This window comes from Peromyscus californicus, unplaced genomic scaffold, assembly GCF_007827085.1.
Source record: "Peromyscus californicus insignis strain IS unplaced genomic scaffold, ASM782708v3 Scaffold_17__1_contigs__length_78620276, whole genome shotgun sequence".
Classification (NCBI taxonomy): domain Eukaryota; kingdom Metazoa; phylum Chordata; class Mammalia; order Rodentia; family Cricetidae; genus Peromyscus; species Peromyscus californicus.
This window is the reverse complement of record NW_026294469.1, coordinates 71074589-71090512: the sequence shown is the minus strand read 5'-3', so window position 1 is coordinate 71090512 and position 15924 is coordinate 71074589. Positions and strand designations below refer to the sequence as shown.

At 47.7% G+C, this 15924-nt stretch overlaps 1 protein-coding gene across 7 annotated transcripts in view; it reads left to right on the top strand.

The window, feature by feature from the left end:
• Znf236 (zinc finger protein 236) overlaps nt 1–14738 on the top strand; it is a 101837-nt gene extending 87099 nt beyond the window's left edge. For all 7 annotated transcript variants that reach the window (XM_052742686.1, XM_052742684.1, XM_052742690.1 and 4 more), the window contains 4 exons: nt 2610–2807; nt 6411–6540; nt 9031–9207; nt 10470–14738. In XM_052742686.1, the coding sequence (XP_052598646.1) occupies nt 2610–2807; nt 6411–6540; nt 9031–9207; nt 10470–10591 (627 nt within the window). In that variant the 3' untranslated portion in view covers nt 10592–14738. The remainder of the gene's footprint in view (nt 1–2609; nt 2808–6410; nt 6541–9030; nt 9208–10469) is intronic.
• Nucleotides 14739–15924: the final 1186 nt, after the last annotated feature.

Here is a 15924-nt window from a genome sequence, read left to right as displayed (position 1 = left end):
CTCCACTGGTGTGAGGTCTGCTTATCTCATCAGCAGGTCCTAGTGGCAGTGTGTGTAAGGAATCTGAGTCCAGGTCCTAGCAGAGCACATGTTGAGCTGGTCATAAATGTTACAAGGATTGACAGGTGGGATCTTGCTGTTCCATGGTCAAATCCTTGAGCAAAAGGCTTGTCTTTTCTTCCTCTTGTTTCTTCATAGTTCATTTGGAGAGAAATCCAAATTGAAATGCTGTGATGAATACTCTCCATGCATTTCTGTCTGTATCTCTCCTACAAGCCACATATTGCCTCCTTCCTAGCCTGCCTTTCAAAGACCAGAGTAACTCTTTCCATCGTCTTCCCCTGAGGATCAGGAAGCCTGACCTGGTGCTAACCTGAGACTAGTCAGCTGAGGTTTACCTAGTGGGAGCCTGCACTGCGGCCATTGGCATTTTTCCTTTTCCTCACACTGCTTCCTGGAGGGGAAGCTGGCTGCCATGCTGAATCTGATTCTACTCCAGAACACGTCAGTGTAATTCAGCGTGGCTCCACTGTGTCCAGCCGTCACTCCAGCAGATGCGGAACTGGGATGTGGGGATAACCTTGAATGATGAAAATATACTGCTAAGAGCCAGAGCTGCCTAGGAACCCACGTTTTCCCAGTAGCAGCACACACTCCACTGTTTATGGGTAGAGCACAGTTGTAGACATTTGTGTCGGCTTTCCTGTTCATTGAGTCAGCTGGCTCCAGTGGAAACTTTAGAGAGAGAACCGTTACGTTATTGGAAGGAATGAGTGAAGTGGGGCAGAGATCAACGTCTCCTGTCTAAAATGTTGGTTCAGAAGCAACTTTGTGCATTTCCAACGATGAGGTAGCAGGCTTCTATTGTACCCAGTCTTCATCGCTTGCCATTTCTTTTCTTTCTTTCTTTTTCAAGACTCATTCTGTGTTTATGAGTGTCTTGCCTTCATCTGTGTGTCATGTGCTGGCAGTGTGTGCAGAGGCAAGAGGAGGGCATCAGAGCCCTGAAACTGTAATTACAGGCCATTGTGAGCTGCCGAGTGGTGCTGGGACTAAACCCAGGTCCTCTGCAAGAGCAGCAAGTCCTCTTAACTGCCAAGCCATCTCCCCAGCTCGGTTGGTCATTTTTTTTTTTTTAAATCACATGATTACTTTAATAGATCCTGGAAACGATTGATAATTAGCTATCTTTGACTTGTAAAAGTTTTATAAAAGGAAAGAAAATTAACATAATAACAATAGCAGTATAAATCTTAGAATATCAGTAAATGAATGATAGTGGTACATCAAAAAATTATTAGTTAACATTGTTTCTTTTTTTTAATTTTAATTTATTTTGCAATACAATTCAGTTCTACATATCAGCCATGGATTCCCTTGTTCTCCCCCCTCCCGCCCCCCTCACCTTCCCCCCAGCCCACTCCCCATTCCCACCTCCTCCAGGGCAAAGCCTTCCCCGCGGACTGAGATCAACCTGGTAGACTCAGACCAGGCAGGTCCAGTCCCCTCCTTCCAGGCCGAGCCAAGCGACCCTGCATAGGCCCCAGGTTTCAAACAGCCAAGTCATGCACTGAGCACAGGACCCGGTCCCACTGCCTGGATGCCTCCCAAACAGATCAAGCCAATCAACTGTCTCACCATTTTTCCCGTCACCACAGTCTTTTATCCACTATTACAGAATCACATTGATAATCATTTGTTCTAGGGCTTTTCAAACCTTTTTCATTCACAAGTAATGCATTTTATGTGACTACCTTAACATGTTTGTGTATTTTTTCACTGACACACACAGACACGCACACATGCTCTCTCTGACATGAGCATTTCAAAATGCCGTCTTTGCGGTGTCTTCCGCTAGTCTCTGTTTTGTTCTTTGTGATTATTTATACCCATTCCTGAATACTCTCATGTTTTCAAACAGAATTCAATGAATCAGAAATAAAAATGTTGGCAAGTCATATAAATTTTCTTTACAATTGCTTCATTAGTCCATTACTTATCTCTAAAGCTGAGGTCTCCTGTTTCTGTGGGATGCACAGTCAGCCTTCTGTTTTATTTGCTGTTCTTGAAAGTTCTAGTGGCATCCTGTGAAATTGACTTGAAAACCTACTCATTAGTTGGTGACCCGCAGTTTAGATAAAATAACTTAGTGCAAACAAAGCTAATGAAACACCATTGATTGCTATTAAAGTTTTTTAGGGCAGTATATGGAGATCCAAACCACAGCATTGTGTTACGTTTGTCTTTTATGTGCGTGTGCCCTGTGTATACATGTGTATGGGGGACAGTAGCACGTGGGGTGGAAACCAGAGGACAACATGGAGAAGTTGGTGTTCTCCTTTCAACATGTGGGTCCCAGGGTCCTTAGGCTTGGAGCTAGGTATCTTTATCAGCTGAACGTCGTACTGGTCCAAAGCACAGCATTTTAAAGCAATGTGTACCCCAGTCATGCCAGGGCAGCCGTGTTTTCTGGCCTTACAGAATTTCTAAGGTTTTCCCTGGAATAAGGTGGGCGGCTCTGTTCATGTTAGGCAGCATAGCAATTATCTTTCCTGTCTGGCATTCAGAGCACACTTTTCCAGTAATCTAGAACTCGTAACTCTCTCCAGGTGACTGATGTCTCTGCCCAGCTGACCGCTAACAGCCAGCCTGAAAAGGAGGGCCCCTTACACCAGTGCCTGGACTGTGAGCGTGCCTTCTCCTCTGCCGCTGTGCTCATGCACCACAGCAAGGAGGTGCACGGAAAGGAGCGTATCCATGGCTGCCACGTCTGCAGGAAGGCCTTCAAGCGTGCCACACACCTCAAGGTACACCCTGGGCACAGTGGGCAGCCCACAGTTATGGGATCCACCATACTTGTAACGAAAGTGAAAACTGAGTGACACAGTTCTCCCGCTATTCTAGAAACAGTTAGTGATGTAAATGTGTGCTCCAAGTTGTAGGCGTAATAGGCCTGTTGAGTGCTTGTGAATAGATTGCACATTTATGTGCAATTCAAAATCAATTTTAATGTAAATTAAAGTTACACCACACTATCATGTTTCACTCATCATATTGACAGAAATGTGAAAAGTTGTCAGTATGTTTGACATATGAGAAAACAAACTCATGGTTGCTGGTATCTGCAGTATGACACAGTGTCCCTGATAAGCACAGGGTGACTAACAAAACTTGTTCACTTGGGAGCATCCTTGCAGGGACCCCTTTGGCTAACACACAATGAGCATTTAGGGTTCCTCACCTTGTAGACCACTGCAGCGAGGTGGGAGATAAAGGATGGGCACCCTCAAGGAGGGCCTTACATATGTGTAGAAAGGGTGCAGAATCCGGGGAGGAACTTCAAGCTAAGGTCCCATCCCCTCCCCTTGGTGGGGAGACAAAGTCTCACTTATTAGTCCTGGATAACCTGGAACTTTCTATGTCGACCAGGCTGGCTTTGAACTCATAGGGATCCACATGCCTCTGCCTCTCCCAAGTGCTGGGATTAAAGGTGTGCACCAGCATACCCAGCCTTCCCCTTTCCTTTAAGGGGACCCTGTGGACAGCAGGGTAGGAGGAAGAGAGGAGCAGACACCAGCAGAGCTGCAGGGGAAAAGCCTGACGAGGGCTGCTTGAGAAGGTGGCCATAGTCAGCACCCCCATCACACAGCTAGTGTGTGATGGAAACAAAGCTGTGACCTCACTGTGACAAAAGGATCCAACAAATCCCAGGTGGGGTGTCCTTCAGAATACGTAAGAATCCTCAAAACTGTCAAGGCTATCTGAACCAGGAGAGGCTGAGAACCTGATGTGGCAAAGAGGAGTCTATGGAAACATGACAGCTTAATGTGTGTCTTGGGCCTGGTCAGCTCTCCTATCAGGAAAGAACAAGGTGTCCACTCAAGCTGATAATAGTGTATCACTGCTAGTCTGAATCAACAATGTTCCATGCCAGTAGAAAAGGTAAGGCTGGGGAACCTGTGCCTGTGAAGTGTGGACAGTTAGTTACATGGTGTCGCCCTGTACTTTTCACCTGCTTTCCTGTAAACTAACCCTGTCCTAAAAGTAGTCAGTCAGTGTCAGCCACATACATAAGGAGGCCTCCTGTGACCTGGGCTCTGTGTCCCTGGAGAGGCTCCAGCAGGACTCTGTCTGCAGATAGCCTGCAAATGCTTCCCCTTTACTATGCACACCCGAGCTCAAGCTCATTGTTCTCTTGGAACTTGGACAGTGTGATGCTCCGTCTGCCTTTACCATGGGGAGCAGACCTCACTTTAAATGAGCCAATTACCCCATCTCTGCTGTGTGTGGTACTCCAGTCTTCCTCTATAGGCCTGGGATATCCTTCCTTCTTTTCATTGAAGTCAAAGCCTCACTAACCAATGTTTACATGTGAAGGCTTGGAGATGAAAGAAGCCAGGATTGCTTGCCATCCTTTTCCATGTCTACAGATGAAGTAGAGTGCCTTGATATGAGTGAAGGAGAGGAAATTGGATTGGAAAGAGAAACACTAGACAGGGTAGATAGATATTTAAAAGCTCTAGTCCGCTTTTTTGGGGAATCACTGGCAGGGTTCACCCTGAGAGGTCCCTGTGGTGGACCACTCAGCCTACACACAGCCAGTCCTGCGCTGTCATCTCCAGGAGGAATGTCTTCTCTGTCCACGTTCTTGTGCTTTGAGGCTGAAATGTGAGCTGTCTCAAATCCATTTACCTAACACAAAGGCTCACACAACACTCGCATGCACCTCCCCAGATGTCTCCCTGCTGGAAACTCCTTGTCCTTATCCTGCTGATGCCCTCTAAGCCTCTGTTCTTTCCCGTGGAAGCTCCAGGAAAGCATGTGGGCCGTACCTGGGGCCATCCCCAGACAGGACACAGGGGCTGCTGGGTAACCCTCTCTGCATCCCCCTAAACAAGTCACTCCTGGCAGAGGGTTGATTTTCCTTTTCTGATGGCCTGGAAGAACTGATCTGCAGTGTAGGAGGGTTAGTGAACAGGGAGAGCACTGCTTCCTTCCCTGGATCTGCTCCATATAGGGCGTGCCTCCTAGGGCCATGACACCCCTCCCCCAGTCTCTGCTCTGTCTACCTGGCCAAGCAGAGGAAGTCTGTCTGTCCGCTACACACTTCAGTGTTGCCTTGGCTCAGCACTTAGGCAGGAGCTCCCTGCATAGAACAGACATGCCAGCATCTGTGGTGACAACATGAGAGCCACACTTGACTGGCCCTCCTGCGTGCTCGTCCATTCTGGAGAGACACTCAGTCTCAGTGCAGCAAACTCTACCTGCTGTGATGAAAGAATGCAGTTGTCACTGCATCAGCTCAACTAGCAGCTCGGATGCTGTGTGCACTACCAATGTCGCAGCAACTGTCTTTCCTTCTCTGGAAATGGCTTATAGAGTTACAACGCGGTCCTTCCCAATAATAGATTATCCATTCTCCTATATATCCTTCTGCCTTCTGAGCATCAAGTGCCTAGGGTTTGTAAAAGAAATAGCTCCGTAAGTAGATGACTTCATCCCCTGAAGGCGTGGTGTTCACACAGCTCTACCTAAATGAAGTATCAGTTCAGGCGTTAGGAGTAGGCCCAGCACAGTGTTCAGGTCACTGCTGAAGTCCTGGGCTCTGCAGCTTGACCTCAGCACCTAGGCTAAGAGCAGTCTTGTCATTTTCTGTTTGTCCTTTGACCCACCTCTTAGGCTGTCTGCTGGAGTAGTGTTCTCCATGAATCTGTGGTGCAGGGGCAAACAGTGGAGAGTTCACTTCTCTCTGGATCCTGCTTTCGGGCGTAAGGCAGGCTAAAGACTCCTCTGTCAGGGTGACTGTGCACTTCATAAAACTTTGAAAATAGCTTCAGTGCCAGCCTTGGGGACACAGCACAGTGGCTGTCATATTTCTGAGAAAGCCAAATCACACAGATGTAGAATCACTGACAGATTGAGTCACACCCATACAAAGTACAGTTATCTGATGCTGTCAGAAGATGTGGAATGCATTGTCCAGTGTTATTCTATAACTGGCAGAACCTACCCAGAGCTACAGGTGTGCTGGGAGAGTTGCTGAGACAGTTTCCGTCTCCCTGAACTTTTAGGCCAAGCCTTGGTGAGCTGGCTGTGGGCCTTGACTTCCAGGTGAACTTATGAAATGTGGGAACAGAGAGGCTTCACCAGGCTCTTCACTGGAGTACACTGTGTGAGCTCGCAGTCTCCCTGAGCTGTCATTGCAGCCCAAGCAGGGAGATTTTGTGACTTGTGTGGACATGAAGCTGCCGAGGCCATGGCTCCTCCCCCTCACGCAACGGTGATGGGCTCCAGGTCCTGAAACCCCAGTCAGACGTCACCGTGAGGTTGCAGATCTCTCAGTTCCATTAGGGCCTAACGTGTGCTGGTTTCCGTGTGTCCTAACGTGCTGTTTCTGTGTGTCCTGCCAGGAGCACATGCTGACACACCAGGCTGGCCCCTCGCTCAGCTCTCAGAAGCCCAGGGTATTCAAATGTGACACCTGCGAAAAGGCTTTTGCGAAACCCAGCCAGCTGGAACGACACAGCCGCATCCACACAGGTAGTGAGAAGTGACGAGCTGCTGTGCTTGAAACGGGGTCACTGGTGAGAAGGCGGAGTTAACCGTGGAGATATCTGTGTGATACGATACGTTACTTACAGACAAGGTCCCTGTGTTCTTCCACTTCGCCCTAGTCTCTGATCACCTTACCGTAGCCTTAACTCTTTCACTTGAGATTTGGCAGTTCTCCCTGTGACCTTGGGGAATAGGAGTGCTTCCATGCTGTGGCCCCCTCCCTCTGGTTGGGAAGGTAGAGGGCACCTCTCCAGCCCGCGAGGCCCGCTGCTGTGGCTCTCTGCTGACTGCACTCTGCTGCATCTCTGCCTGCCTCTGCTCGAGCCTCTTCTGAGGAAAAGCAGGCAGAAACAAGCTCTCTTGGCCTGGAGCATGTTTGCCATTGCCTTGCTGGGAAGGCAGAGCCCGGAGGTCACTGGGGCTCACTGTCCAGCTAGCCTAGCCTCCTGCCAAGTTCCAGACAGGAAGAGACTGTGTCTCAAAAGCAACGAAGAAGCTGGACATGGTGGCGCCCATCTTTAAACCAGCACTGGACAGCAGAGGCAGGCAGATCTCTGTAAGTTCGAGGCTAGCCTGGTCTACATAGCAAGTTCCAGGCCAGCAGGATTACTCTGTCTCAAAAACCAAACCAACAGACAAAATCAGAATAGACAGCTCCTGGGGCATGGCAGTGGAGGTTATCCTGACCACCTCCCCGCAAAGCTTGTGCGCCCTGTCACATACGAGTGCATAGAAGGGTCCACAGTCGGTACAGTGCTTCCAGTTGATCATGGGTTTGTGTTTGTTGGTTTGTTTGTCTGTTTTTTTCAAGATAGAGTTTCTCTGTATAACAGTCCTCACTGTCCTGGAACTCACTCTGTAGACCAGCCTGGCCTACAGTTCTGAACTCAGAACTCAGAGATCCACCTGCTTCTGCCTCCTGCTAGGATTAAAGACATGAGCCACCACTGCCTGGTGAAAATTATGTTCTTGTTTCTGAGTTTTCCCGTTGTTTCCTCAGTAGTGAGGCACTGTGCTAACAGTACTTTCCCCTCTGTAGCTGTGGGTGGTGGAGCCTGAACTTTAAACATTTTAAAGATTTTTTTTTTTCGAGGAAAACATTGAACTTGATGGTGGTTGCTTCATGCCCTCTAATATGCGTTGATGGCACATAATGATCCTGCGTTGTCATTGTGGGGTGGACATACTGGCTTGACTAAGAGGGTCTTGAGCCCCGAGCGCATGTGTCCTGGAAAGGACGTCATTGTGGAGAAGAGGCAGTGAGATGGCCCCTGTGTGCTTGTGCTTCCGAAGCTCCTGGCCTGCTGCTCCGCTTGGCTGCAGGCAGGCCAGCGGGCCGTGCTGAACTGCCTCTCCCTGTGGCTGGTCCTTCCTTGGAGGGCAGGCACCTTCCTGACTGGGTTTAGGTCCTGATCCATAGGCTGCTGAGACCTTAACCCGTGCAAGGGAGGAAGGCATCTTGTCACCTTTTGTTCTGTAGCAGATGCGACAGCCCCCCACAGACCACTGTTACCTCCCAGTCCTTAGATTGCTGGGGGCTGAGCTGGGCTGCTCTGCCCTTGGCTTGGGCATTCTGGAGAAAAGGCCATTTCTGACTTCTAAGAGGTTGGCCAAACCTAGCTCCTATGGGTGTGGATTACTCCCAGCCAGATAACTGCTCTAAGAGCTGTGCGATTAGCTAGGCCTGCCTGTTATCTCCTCCCTTGGAAGCAGCTGGTGAACAGCTCAGAATCACTTAGGAGGATGGTCAGAAACTTTTCAGTTTCGGGGCTTCACCCTAGGATTCTGAGATAAAGCCCCAGTTGCCATGCATGGTCACTAATGAGAAGGAACAGGACCAGCTCAACATGTAGTCAGGGAGTCATGGATCCTTGCTGTTTGGGAACAGTCTGGGAGGCCTTGTGGGGAAGGGCCCTGATACTGCAGCACGAGGCTGCCGGGGAGAGGTCACACCTCATTTCCAGGTCCCCAAAATGGTTCAGTGGTAGGGGGATTGCTCCCAGGAAGCAGGACCACCATGACTGGCCAAGGGAGACACTGAAGTCTGGTATGCGTTCATCTGGGCAGCTCCTAGCGGATGTCATACTTGGCAGCTCCCTCAGGTTCTGCATTTTGAAAGCCATTCAGTAGCATTTTAAAGATTATAGAAAAGCATACTTTAAGTAGAGCTGATATTCTAATGTTCAGATGTCTTTTTCTTGTATCACATAAAATATATTAGAACATTTTGTTTAAATTATGTGTATTTTATTTCTGGATATTTTTATGAGTCCGGGTACTCATTGAATAAGGTTTCATTTTTGTCTCAGCATGGAGTACCTTTGCCAGCATCCTGCTAATCAGCACTCAGGTGGTGGTCCAGGAGGGATATCACTGAGTCTTGCTCAGCATTGGGCATCTGTGGACTGAGGACAGTGTGTGCTGTGTGTGCAGTCTTGAGACTGACACTGACCCTGACTCGCCTTTTGCACACAGGGGAGCGACCGTTCCACTGCACTCTCTGTGAGAAAGCCTTCAACCAGAAGAGTGCGCTGCAGGTGCACATGAAGAAGCACACTGGCGAGCGGCCCTACAGGTGTGACTACTGTGTCATGGGCTTCACGCAGAAGAGCAACATGAAGCTGCACATGAAGCGAGCGCACAGCTTTGTGGGTAAGAAGTCTGTCCCGGAGAAGGCACCCTGTCGGACAGCTAGGCCACTGGTGTTTCCCAAGGGTTCCCTTTACACAGCTCACAGGGGCCGTGCACCATAGCGACTGTAAGGACTGAAGTCTACGGAAGAGGCCCGAGCAAGGGAGCTGGGGAGAGACTGAGCAGGGCTGAAAGTCCGCTGTGTCCGCTTCCCGGTCCCCTCGCCCTCCCTTCCTCTTCGCCTCCTCTCCTTCTTATTCCTCCTCTCTCTCCCCGCTTCCTCTCTTCTCTTCTTTCTCCTGAAACAGCGTTTAACTGCAGAACCCAGGCTGGCCTCAAACTCTCAGTCTCCTCCTGAGGACTGGGATTTCAGTCTTTCACTACCATGCCCAGCTTCAGACAGTGCTTTCTAAAGGGAGACCAGTTCCGAGCAGTGTGGGCAGCACGACCGTCTGGAGTGCGGGTCAGAGGTCACCTGAGTGTCAGGAGGCGGGGCCTGTGGACTCCACATTGAACACCATGGCCTCCATTCTATCGACTGGGTCCAGGCCACACAAGTCGGGCCTTCTCTGTGGTTTGCAAGCACTGATGCCATCAGAATTGGGTCATAGGGCATGACTGTGCCTGCTTGAGGTCTGGACCTCAAAGTAGCATGGCAGTAGCATTTTCTTTAACAAACTAAATCATTTAGGTCCTGTTGCACTGGTGGCAGGAGCTACACAAAGCAGGAGTATGGAATATTAAAATCTGAGTCAAGCCCTGGGCTGGGCGGTGAGTTTTCCGGCTGTGTATGTAAAGTTCGTTTAGTTGTAAGATGATATGTTTTATTAGTGAACATAAATAACCTCTGTGTAGTTGCTGGAGTTGTGTCTAGACGTATCTGGGGCACCCAAGGGATAGAACTGTGTGGAGAGAAGGTCACTGCTGCCAGCAGTTCCTGCCTGTTGTTAGAGAAGTTGTCTATGTTGTGAGTGTTAGTGGTTGCTTGTCACGGATTCTGTGTTGGCATAGCCCTCAGGATGTGAGAGCCCACATCACAGGCTGTGACCAACAGAAAGTTTACCTAGGGTTCAGTGCTTGCTTATATGCGTGAGGCCTAGGGTTCCAGCTCCAGAATTACAAGTTGAAAAATGATTTACTGGGCCCAGATTATTTCATTTCACGGAGATGGGAAGCAAAGCAAGCTAGAGATTCCTTTTCTCTGGTTCCCATATACTCTTGTTTAAAAATGCATGCTGGCCTGCTTCTAAGATCTGAGGCTGACTTTCTCTTTGCTTCTGCAGCAACCTTGCAGGCAGCCGCTGTGGTCCAGGAACAGGATGGGGAAGAGCTAAGGACCCTCCACTTAGAGGAAGTGGTGCAGGAGGCAGCGGGCGAGTGGCAGACCCTAACCAATGTGTTCTGATACCATGGAAGAAGGCTGAGAGCATCCATGAAGCTACATTTGTGAAGATTAGATCACTCAGAGTTTTGTTTTAAAACTTGGTGTTAAAAATCTACCACAATAGTTTTTTAGCTAAAATTATTTGAAGAATCATTGTCATTCAAAGACTAATAGGAAAAAATGCAAACGCACTGTTTTCATTGGTCTACAAATCACAGAACCCGAGCACTACCGTGGGCACTTTTACCTTCTCATGGCCAGGGTATGTCCTTAGCAGATGACCTGGATCTGAATATCATTGCAGTGGGATTGGTGTTAGCAAAGGACAAGATGGGAAAACACACGTATGGTAGTTCATGAAGTCAGAAGCGGTGCCATCCCACACGGATGTTTTTCCACTTTTACTCTGCGGTTTACTAATTAGTAGCAGTCAGTTCTTTTCAGCCCACTCAGTTCATGTAACTGATGCCTTGAGAGGTGGCTGGACCAGCTCTCTCTCCATCACAGACACCTAATCCCTAGTTAGAAGAACACAAGGTCTGGCGACAGCAGGGCCACGGAGAAAGTGTGACCGCAGGCGAGGACCAGCTGCTCACATGGATGTTCACACGCTTGCTGCATGGATCTGTCCAGTCACATGTGTGAGGTCATTGCAGAAGCACAAGCCATGCCCTGTGAGCAGGGAGTGACAGTTGTCTCCTCAGGGACAGGAAGCTGTCCCTGTCCACCTCAGTAGATGACCTGTGTTTTAAGGCTAAGGACCCACAACCCTGCGACTTCTCTCCTCATGCATACGGAGGTGTGCCGTCACTTCAGGGGGTCCTTCAGTGTCAGCAGTGCTACCTGAGACATGTCCCAAACCAAATCCTCCTGCTCTGAGCAGTGTGTGCGCCTCAGCATTCCAAAGACAGTAGGCTCCCCACTTCCTGTCAGTTCCCTCGAAACTATTTATATGTTCTATATGTGAATACCTGTGTACATAGACAGATATATGGGCCTCCCTGTGGCTGAGAAGTATATTTTGTAAATAGAAGCACTAGTCCTCGTCACAGAGCGCATCTGAGGCCACTTCCTGGTGCACTTCAGACCGGTGTCGTGTTCATTCTGTTAATAAATGGCTATCTTTCTCATTGTAACATAAAGCTGGGCTCTATTTTTTTTCTGAAAAAAAAATTGCCTTTATTTTCTCTCATTGCCTCCTTGGTTTCAGAAGAGAGCAGTTTTATTATAAATATTATGTGGACTTGTTCACTAAGAGTCCTGAAGAGAGACATTTCACTGTTATTTTAAAAGGGCATCTTTTGATTTTGTTCATTTTGTCGTCTGTATATAAGTAATATTGACAGTGACATAAAAACTTTTGTTATGTGAAAATATTTAAGTCAGAGAATTGTTAAATATTATTACTTTTTTCCAAACTGATTTGTGTATTGTATATTTTTTTAAGAAGAAAAAAGCCTTACTTGACTCCTTGTAATACTGGACTCAACCCCAGGCCCCCTGAATGTCTGTCAGTGTGTACACCCGGCTGAGGTAGGGTTTTCCGAAGAGTTGTAACCTGGGAGAGTTTTAAAGTCTCTGCTGGTAATGCACTTTTTCTTTACTTTTTATTAAAGTATTTTAGAAATATTAATTAATTTTAATGAACAGATACCCCCAAATTGAAATGATTGGATTTAAATTGTTTTGTTCTTGCTGGGTTATTTATTTTCCTTTCAGCATTAACTGTCATCTCAGGACATGTGTACAGAGGTTGGCTACTTCCTGATTGTGTGGTGAATGCCAGTGTTGACTGGCAGTCACCTGTGTGAGGGAAGACTTGACCAGGGGAATCGGAAGCCTGCTTTTGTTTGGGTTAAAGAAAAGAAAATCTACCAGTAATCAATTTTTTTGTCTTTTCTCAATTTACTTGCAAACAAACATGACATGTATGTATTTTGATTTACTTTCTTACCATCAAAGCTGCTTCTTTGCCAACATTCCTTGAAAATACAAGGTTTCGAGAAGATAACTCACTTGAATATTGTGGTTTACAGGTCGATCTCTGTATTTTAATGTTTGAAATACTGTTTTAGGAAGGTGATTTCTAGCCTCATGTATAACCAGGGTTTGGAGGATAGAGAACTGTATTTTTAGAACTCACTCTATATAACATATCTGTTTTGAAATAACTAAATGCAAAATGACATTAGGAAATGTGCTGTATGTGTTTTGTTTTGTTTTTAAATCATGTTTCAGAATCACTAGCTGGGTGGGAAATAAATTTCAGGTATTTTTAGCAGAAAAAAAAACAAAACTGTAATGCTATTTCTTTTACCTGTGTGAAGTCCAGAGAGTGCGTATCCTCTCGCTGTCTCCCTGAGGGCTGATAGTCGGATATGGCCCTTGACAACAAATCCTGTGTCAGGTGCAATCTTGCGGGTGCCGCTTGCTCCTTCAGTACTGTGGAGCCACTTGGTCCCTGGAGCAGGCTCCTGGTTGGTAGAACAGCAGCCAAGCATATCCCTGAAGGCAGGATGCAGCTAATCATGAGTACAGCTGAGGAGGCCGAGGGAACAGGAGAATCTGGCATGGACAGACGGTTCAGAAGGCCCTAGATCAAAGTGGACACATGATGTAAACAGGAGTGCTTCTCACACCCAGCAAGCTCTCCTGGGGCGCTTGTCAGTGCTGGGGTGCTTATGTAGCAGCACAAAGAAATCAGGGAGGGGAGAAGCATGCCATAGGAGGCCAGAGAGGCTCCTCAGAAATTGCTTCCATAGCGAGGTGCCAATGCAGTGGGCCATGTGCACCAGAAAATGTGCATTGCTTTGTATACCCTCTACACCATTTTAAAAGAACCTTGAGTTCTGTTCCTCCGAATTCTCAGGAGCACCGCGAATTGAACACATCTGTGTAGTCTAGATTTGAGAGAGATTTAGTTCTTCCTGTGGGCCCTCTTTTGAGAAGTGTATTCACTCACTAAGACTCAGGTTCCAACCTAAATGGCACCACACAGATGTATGTAAGTAGCATTTAATAAGGAATTATGTACCTATAGGCCTACTCTCGGGTCGAGGGATAGCTCATGCCTCCTTGCATAAAGGTTTTCTCCATACCCTATTTCAAAATCCATACTTTGCCCTTCCTCCCAAGCCCCCATCAACAGTGACTCCAGAGCCTGGTGCTGCTGACTCATGAATCTTATACACAGTGAGATTGGTCCATAGTCCATTCTTTTTTTGCACTTGGTTTATATTCATGTGATGTGGGTAAAATTCATGTAATTGAGAGGAAAGTCTCAAGTGGGCTCTGATTGCAAACACTTGTAATCTCAACACTTGGGAAATGGAGACAGGAAGATCAGAACCTCAAAGTCAGCCTCTCCTACATAGCAAGTTCCAGGTCAGCCTGGCTACTTGAGACCGTCTCAAAACAACAAAACCAAAAACCAAGTAAAATATTTCAAAGTAGCTACCCACAAGAGCCCAATTTAGTGTCACTTAATCTGTTTTTTTTTTCTATCTTATTTTAGTGAAACAACTTGAAATCTGGTTGCACCCTCTTTGCTGTCTAAAAATGAGAGCTATGTAATTCACGGGAAGCTAGATACCTGCACTGCACACCCTGGCAGTGTGACGGTCGGTCGGTCGGTCGGTCGGCCACTGCTGCCTGACTGTCTTCCCACTGCACACCCTGGCAGTGTGACGGTCGGTCGGTCGGTCAGCCACTGCTGCCTCTGCCTGTCTTCCCAGACACCCTCACGGTTAGGTGAACCTATGTTCCACTTCACACCCTACCTGCACAGGCGCTGTAGTCATTTTTGGTATGGACTAAATGGTATAGATTTGTTAGTGTGTCAGGGGCAATAGGCAGTAATCAAAACATCGTGCTGTTTGATCTTTTCTATGTGTGATGCTTACAGCATGAAGACTTTTGTATTGAATCAAGATTTGTATATTTGACAAGTTCTAAAATGCCATAGTGATTGTTCTTCAGCCGCCACTAAGAAAATTCAAAGTTAAGTTTTTAATTTACAGAAAAGTTCTCTTTTTATCTTCAGAATTGCCTCATGGTCTATTTATACATTGGATGATATTTATTTAATCCAGTTTTGTATTAGAAATGGATAGTTATGCCAAAAGCCATTGTGCTGGCTTTTAAAACAATAAAAATAGTTTTTGTATTATTTTAAAACTCCCGTGTGTTTACTTCTTGTGGCCTGGAGTGAGTGGTGACCACATGCCCGGTGTGTTCTAGGGGCACAGGGCTGACCAGATTTCCTTCTGGGGCACACTCTGTTCCCCTGTCATGTAAGCAGTGTTTCAAAGTGACTTGGGTGAATGAAAGTGACTGAGACCTGCCTGTTCACGTGAGCTGCGGTATGCAGGACTGGCCCAGCATGTTGATGACTAGCCTTTTAGTGTACTGGCTATTTATTGTCACTTTTCTGGCCTGCATAGAGCCGATAGTTCTTACTCCTGCTTCAGTAACAAGTCAAGAGTGCTGATTTGGGGCCCATTGGACCTCTGGTTTGGGTCAGGCTGCAGCTGAAGGGGCAGATGCAGGATGGGGAGGAGGGATGATGGGAAGCGGCTCTGTACCTATGTGCTATCTCTTGGAAGGTTTGGCTCTGGGGTGCTGTAGGCTTCGGACAGATCTGCTGCTGTGGAGTGCAGCTGTTTCAGGTGCCTTCCCGTGTGTAAGGTTACCCCAAGGTCGCTTGTCTTGAGACCTCCGTGGAGGGGCATGGAAGGTTCACCTAGGGGCTCACATATGTCTTGCCCAGCCTTGCCGAGTTTCTGCTCTTGGTAAAAGACCTTGAGGTTCGCAAGGCCTCCACAGCTGCTACCAGTTCAGGAAGGAACACACTACTTGCCCTGGCTCTGGGCCACCTTCTGCAGGCTGAGTGGGTTGGGCCCTAGAAGGTAGAGGCAGGGAAAGGCTGGTTTCCTGACCATGGTGATAGCCCTGGGGATCAAGTAGGGCACCATGGCCAGGTTTCTCTGTGGGCAGTTTCCTGGCTCACTCTTGCCCTCTGGGAAATGTGGTAGTGGCGTTGATGCTCAAACTGTCCCTTGTCTCAGTCCCAGGGGGGGTCTCTTGGCTTTCTTGGGCTGGGAAGTAGAGCAATAGCTGCTGTAAGGATATTTATTGTCTGAATGTAGGCAGATACTCCGGGGCTTGGGGACACCTCTGGTTCAACCCACAATGAAGTTTTCCACACGTGTATCAAGTATCAAGTGTCCCTTAGGAAAGGCTTCAGAATGCAGTGCTTGGCAAGGTCCTTCTACCATCAGACACATTGCCCCATGTCCTTCTGGACTGATGAGGAGAGCTTTCTGCTTATCCTTATAGTCTTTGGATCCTTGGCA